Raw genomic sequence first — 7500 nt, forward strand, 5'->3', positions numbered from 1 at the left:
AAACCACCTTGGGAGGTGGTTTTGAGGTGATTTGACACTCATTCAAGCCAGATGTTGAAAAGATCAGAATGCAGCCGTCTCTCCAAGACACATGCGTAAGCTTGACTTCTCTTAAGTGTGACTACGTCATGCAGGAAGCAGTCTGTAAGGAGCACTGGGGAGAGAGCATTAAGCTGTGGTGTAAGCTAGAGCCGATAAAACGTATGTCTCGCTTAGTCAATACTAAGGAGTCTTTAATGTGTTTGTGTTAGTTTATGGATAATTGATCACTTATTAGCTATTATTGATGACTGTTAGATGGTGTCACTACACTTCTTAAGTGCACAAGTTATTCTCCGGCACTTGTGGCAGCTCGCGAACAGCTCCAGGTGCATTACCACCATCCGCTGGACTGGAGGAAGGATGATTTGCATGTAGCCAGGAAAATAAAGATGGATTGCAATTATATTTGTGTTGTGGCAACGGAGACACATTTCTGGTTTAGGGTCTAGATTTTATCCGGATGTGAGACACTAAAAATGACAAGTGTGTTTCCTCATATTGCATCACCACTGATCTCGGTACAGCCATGCAATGGAGCCTTGGGCTGTTCTCCTCAGTGTAGCGTCTGGGGAGAATCCGCCTTTTAGTGTGTGTATAAAAAAAAGTGGATATGTGTGTGTATTAGTGTTTTTGTAAACACCTTCTCTAGAAACAAAATAAGTTGTTTTCCTTTCATGCATTCTTCTGTGATGCGCTTCTGTTTGTTTCCCTGGATCTTCTTAAAGATAAACTCCCTTTTAATACCTGTCTCCTTCAAGAACATGTTCAGTATATTAAGTGTGTGTCGAACGCTGTAGTGTTTGTTTGGGTTTTGTCTGGTGGAGAATGTCTATGTGCCACTGGTTGGGTACAAATTTAGCTTTTGTGTCATCTGCAGGTTTAAAACTGTATTTTCTTGACGATTTGAGCCTTTTATTGGACATCCGATCTCACCAATTGATCACAATCAACTCGTAATTGATCCACAAATCCCCTTAGTAACTGTTGCTGTGCAAGTTGTTTTTTGCACGACACGTTGCTGAAGTCGAAGCTTCCCCAAATCCAATAAAAAATGGATTCAGAGCTGCTAATGTTTAAACTCTGTTGGCATCCAGGATCTCACTTTGTACAGTGGCGAAAAGGCAAATAAGAGATGTCCTCGTACAAACGGGTCTTTTTTATATGTAACTCGTAACCCCACAAAATAACATAACTTAGTTAGTTAATGATCTGCTCTTTAATCTTGGAAGTTACCTCTCAATAAAGTAGGAGAAAAGGCTCGTTATTAAGTACATCTCTGACTACAGCCCCATGCATACAGCTTGTGGACATAATATACATCACAGTGGAGCCGACAAAGCTCGACACTCCTGCTGCACCTGGTTACTGTCAAGTGAAAATGTATCAATACTGCACTGTTAATAGAACTTTAACAGGAATTAATTCAACATTTCAATCATTTCCTATAAACAGCATCACATACAAAACAGGCTTTGTGCAGGGTAAATGGGTCACTGTGCATCTGTCCTTCACATTTGACAAGCGAGACACCGCAGACCTGGTTTTGATGAAAGTCCAGGGAGTGATGTGTCACACTGGTCTGGCATTTTCTAAATTACTGTGTTTGGCCCAAGGTGGGAACAGCAATTACCTGGCAAACATTTTAATAACCAGTCATATCTCACATACTGCAGGGGGTGATAAAATGACACTTGGAGCACATACGCAACTGTCCGTGCTCTACAAATTTGTCTCCAAGGCCAACAGTTTGCCACATATTGAATTTTCCACTGTTTTGAGTTGCTTCAAAATCAGTTTGCCCGGTAAACTTTAATCTTATTCTTCTCCAAATTAATTTGCTGATCACTAAAGGGGTCATGTCCTCATTTTTACCTTCGTTCAAATATCAGTCACTACAAATGTACAAATGAAAAGAAAAGAGAACAATGGATATAGACCCCTACAACACATTTCATATTGATACATAACAGACTTGAAACAGATTTGTTCCAGAACTGGCACAAAATGCACACTTTTCAACTCAAATATGAAACTTCATTTCACTGTAAATTCATTAAATTGTCAGTCCCAAGGTTTGTGAGGTATCTGCCATCATTTCAACAAAGCAGCACTAAGTCTTGCCAGCATTGCTATAAATCCTCTGCAGAGGCCTAAACATGCATGCACTTAATGCTGCTCTTTTGTCTGAAAAAAATACACCTGTCACCTCATGCAAGAACTACAGAAGGACGTCCTATTGTAAGATAACAAAGGTTTCTAAAACAGCAGCATATGAGTGCTCTAACCTAGTGGTTCCTTTTTTGGCTTGGGTTATCGAGGACATGAGATTAACGCAGGTTATGTTTTTAATCCAGATATGATATGTCTGAGAATATGTATCATAATTTATAGAGGCCTTTTTTTCTAAAGCACATAAAGAGTAGAAGAAGACAATGTATAAAAATACAAGAAAGTCATACAAAATGTTGTGGAACAGACATAACAACTCATATTTTGTATCCTTACAAGCATTTTAAGACTTTTTGGGGATCCCAGTCCCCAATTTGGGAACCAATGCCAACCAGCAGTGACAGAAGTTCTTCACCATCTTCACACTGAACAGACACCAGGATGAAAGTCATCACTTCTAGTATTTTAGATAGATATATTGACTGTTTGTACTCTATGGAACATCATACTGCTGCTCACCATCTTGAGCAACATGAGGATTGTTTAGTCCTCTGTTTTTATAAGTGTATGTTTGTAATGTGTGTGTTTTTCAGAACATCCCAGCGCTACCTTGCGGTAAAGCCCTCTACTCCTACGAAGGAAAAGAACCAGGCGATCTCCAATTTTCAAAGGGCGACATCATCATCCTGCGACGCAAGGTGGATGACAACTGGTACCACGGCGAGCTCAATGGTTGCCATGGATTCTTGCCTGCCAGTTACATCCAGCTGCTGCGTCCCCTGAGCCAAACCCCACCCCAGGGCAAAGCGCTGTATGACTTTGAGGTCAAAGATAAAGACCAAGATAAAGACTGTCTGGCCTTCAGCAAGGTAACACACACACATACACACTCACTTGAGGACACTGTTTTTATATCAGACACAGAACAAATATATTACGTGTTGAATGTCTGGGCCGAGCCTCGTGGATGAATCAGTGAAACGAGATTACAGAGATGACTGAATTTACAACAGCGTAAATATCATAGTAGAAGAAAACACTTTCTGTGGTGTTAAACAAGGAGGGGTTCAATGTAGGACACTAATAATTGATTATGACTGAGTCTACTCTTCATATTGGTTCTCAGAATTTAAGCAGGTCAAAAGTACATGATGTACACTGATGTTTTCACGTTTCACATCCATATTTTAGTTTTAGTTTAGTTTTACTATTTTGTAAATTAAATAATGTGATCAACCTTCACATCCAAAGCCATGAGAGTTCACAGCAAACACTTATCAAATCTGTGTGCATAAAGAAGTACACGTTTTCACTGTCATTTGTGTGGTTATTCGACATAAGGTAGTGATGCATTTGTTATTGACTAGTTCCATATTGTTACATGAATATGGACTTTTTATTTTATGTTTAACTAAACACTTTCCTTTTGTGTGCAGTCACAGATGATTATACATATCCTGACTCAAAATGAGTTGGTAATTGCTTTATTGTGTCTCGTTTTAACACCGTTCAAGCACATTATATGTTATGTTTGCAATCAAATTCTTCCATTTTTTTACCAAGAAGTTGGAAGAAAAATAACTCTAAAACAGTAGTTCAACCAGCATGAAACTCAAGAGTATTGTAGCTCATTAAGATGAATATCATTTCAGTATATTGCTTCCTCACACTGGAAGCTTACATGCAGCTACTTGCTGTCCATCTAGGAATATTGTGAGTATTATTTCTTGTGTAATACATCATCATCAAAGTAAAGTGATGATTTCTCTGGTGGGACATCAGATATCAAAGTAATAATGATACATATATTTTCATTGTTGTCGAGGAGCAACCTCCACTTAGATGTCTCTATGGGTCCTTTTGGTTCTTAGTGAGCAACACAAACTCAGAACCCAAGTTGTTCTGTGCGTCCCAGGTCTGTGTGCCAACATGTCGAATACTGGAAACAATTCTGAGCACATTGTGCGGGAGAAAACATATTGTTTTGACAGGAGATGTAAAGTATGAACTGAGAAAGATCCTAATGCTTCTTCTGCCAGTACTGGTGTCTCTCTCTATCTGAATCCGTCTGCGGGTCCCCACTGGATTGGGTCTCCTTTTGTTTTTGAAAAATAATTGATACAAGTCGGACTTGGATCGGTATTCTATGTTTGTTTTTTGCTGAGGTGGTTCAAAATCTTATAAAACATCACCCCCATTTGTAAAAGTGTTTCTAAAATGAGACTTTGAAAAGTGATGGACAAGATGAAAGATGTATTCCTTCAGAAGTGTGTATCCCGGTCGGGAAAGGTGTAAACAGTCATTTATATTTCTCGAGTTCTTCTGCTCTTCAAAGCTTATCATTTTTGTTCCTGCTGTTAACAGGCTCATGTGTGCTCGGTACATCCATTCTGTCTCCGCACTGTAATTGTGTGTCTGTGGAGAGAGAAAGATTATTAAATTACGCTGTACTGTACACTTCACTGTAAGTGTTTTAGGACTCATCACAGCAAAGCATCGTCCTACAGGAGATGCCTTGTTTCAAACACACTGAGCTCTACATCCGGATTAGCAGATAATGACGAGACATTTAAAGTTCACGTTATTTTGCGATTCAGGGCTAAACTAATCAACAGATTAATGTTTGAAGATTACACAAAGCCATACACTCACGCTGAGACGCGTGCCCCTGTGGCGCCCTGTATGCGTGTTGTCATGCAGAAACCAGTATTTGTGATATTTTTTTCCCTTGTGAGAAATAATTACTCAGTATGACTAATACTCAACCGTGATTTAGCAGCGTTATCACTGTCGTCCCTAATGGTCTAACCAAGACCTTCGTATTCATGTGAGGAGAGGAGCAACAGAGGGAAAAACACTTTCATGATGAAGTGTGTGTGTGTGTGTGTGTGTGTGTGTGTGTGTGTGTGTGTGTGTGTGTGTGTGTGTGTGTGTGTGTGTGTGTGTGTGTGTGTGTGTGTGGTGAACAAGGATATATTATTGCTGAGCATATTAAATGGTAAAAATGAAGGCAACTGAAATGATGTGAAACGAGTAGTTTCCTATCAAACTGGAAACGTATGCACGCACAATTTGTAGTCAATGAGCTACAACTTCCAAGAACACCATTTTTTATTTTATTTTTTTCACCCGTGGAATCATTCCTTGGTTGAACAATCCAACATAAGCGCATACAGATGATGAGGAAGGTTTTAGCCGCACATTGTAATGGTTCAGTTGACCGTATCAGGAGAGATTTATAGCTCCAGGTACCAGGTAGCAGAAAAAAAACATTTTGAGTGCCAAACATCCACTCGCAAAGCGTTTGTGATGCTTTGTTTTAGTCAGTTTTTGATCAAAAGCTTGTGTTTTAGTAACAGGGGAAAACAGAAGACACATGTATCTGTTAGTTCACCCTTTCATTTTATTTTGTTGTTTTTTAAATCACCAATTACTAAATTACCTAAAAGGCTATTATTCGGACACACGTGGTGTACCTACAATGTGTGAAGTCTCACTCATTTCCCCTCTCTCCAGGATGAGGTACTGACAGTAATCAGGCGAGTGGACGAGAACTGGGCAGAAGGCATGCTGGGAGACAAGATTGGCATCTTCCCCATTCTCTATGTGGAGGTAAACCCACAGACATTACACAGATTCACACATAACATTCACATATCTGGCTATCACAGAAATACTGCAGCTGTAAAAGCAAGAGGGCTGTTGCAGAAGAACACCAGTATTACAGGGTTGTCATTTATCATACTGCTACTTTTGAGAGTGTAGGTCAAAAACATTTTCTCTTTCTGTGAAAATATGACAAAACTAAGGATATCAGTGCTGTTTGGCTTCCTCATTATTCACGAGTGGAAGCTGACTTATTCTGATTTTATTTTAAGAAGATCGGATGAATCACAAAAGTGTATAAAAAATGTATATCCTAATGGCCAAATAATCAATTAATTCTCCCTAATTTCAAATATGCTTTAATTTAAGTGTATTCTGAGCCAGCTTATGTTTTCAACAAAAGTACTGCTCCTGCTATAATTCATAACTTTAGTCTTGATACCTTTTGAGGCCATCTGTATTTAGCCTCATTCTGAGGTCAGGATGTAACAGGAGATGATTATCACCATCAAATCAATGTAGACAGATAACAATGTGTTCAAGTCCTTCAGTGTCAGCAGACGTACTATGTAAGACCAACTGAGTATCATGTGCTATCTGACCTGGGTTCAGCAGAGGTCTGCACTGTGTGGAATATAAAAAGGTGAACACATGTGTAATGTAATGTAAGGCATTGTGTGTACATTATTCTCCGTAAAACATGCCGCTCGTAGGTTAATCTGCAGCGAGGTCCCACATGATGTTTCTGTGTCAGGATGGAATATTATGTTTGACCACTTATCTGAAGGAATGCACAACCAAAACATTCAAATTACCCCAGAAATATAAATTGCATTATAAATGCTGTTTGAAAGTCGGCAGAGGGGGAGTTTTCTTTCAGGGATTTCCTTGCAGTAAAAAGATAAAACCCTCAACACTGCAAACATTTTACCGCCTGTCAAGGTTGAAATATAGTTTACTTTAATCCTTGTGCAACTGAAAAAAAGGCATTTCACAATTTGCTTTGCATCACATTGAAGGCTTTTAAACCGTGGTAAAAAGCCATTGGGGGAATCTGGAAGGATGTGTGTTTCCTTCTTTCTTGTTGTTCATGATTTTCTTCTCTTTTCATCACCACAAATGTTTAAATACGTTGACTCTCTAATGGCCCTGTCAGAAACAAATGATGAAACCTCCGACAGGAGGCTCACTAAAAATGGGAAGTACAGCTGCAAATGCGTGTTTGCCAAGACAATAAGACTCTCACAAGGTCCAGATCCGGTGTACAAGGGTAGTGCATTCTGCATTCATGTATCGGTACTGTAGCTCAGAGAAAATCATTAACTTAGAGAGAGAGAGAGAAAGAGAGAGAGAGAGAGAGAGAGAGAGAGAGAGAGAGAGAGAGACTAATGGCATGATTCCTCCTTCATGCTGCATACATTTTATTGCTTTTGATATCCGCATCTGTACAAATAAATCACTGTTCTGCTCATCTATAGAGCTTTTATTTTGTGTTTTGCCATCCTATAATCATACTGCCTTCTCCAAACACTTTCTCTCTCTGGGTTTGCTGCCTGCACGGGATTGGACTCTTGGCTACCCAATCATATCCCTGAAATTAGCTGTTTGACCAAACGGCTCTCTTAGGTGATGGTGATTAAGCCGTAGACTGAGAGAGGCCCGGGACAAACACACAGACACACA

At 39.5% G+C, this 7500-nt stretch overlaps 1 protein-coding gene across 1 annotated transcript in view; it reads left to right on the top strand.

The window, feature by feature from the left end:
• Window positions 1-7500, top strand: part of LOC306747448 (E3 ubiquitin-protein ligase SH3RF3-like) — a gene marked incomplete at its 3' end in the record, with an annotated part of 80013 nt that overhangs the window by 48240 nt on the left and 24273 nt on the right. Inside the window, exons 2-3 of the mRNA XM_079230506.1 lie at window positions 2805-3080; window positions 5728-5823. Of these exons, the coding sequence (XP_079086632.1) occupies window positions 2805-3080; window positions 5728-5823 (372 nt within the window). The remainder of the gene's footprint in view (window positions 1-2804; window positions 3081-5727; window positions 5824-7500) is intronic.

This window comes from Taurulus bubalis (assembly GCF_910589615.1).
Source record: "Taurulus bubalis genome assembly, chromosome: 15".
Taxonomy (NCBI): domain Eukaryota; kingdom Metazoa; phylum Chordata; class Actinopteri; order Perciformes; family Cottidae; genus Taurulus; species Taurulus bubalis.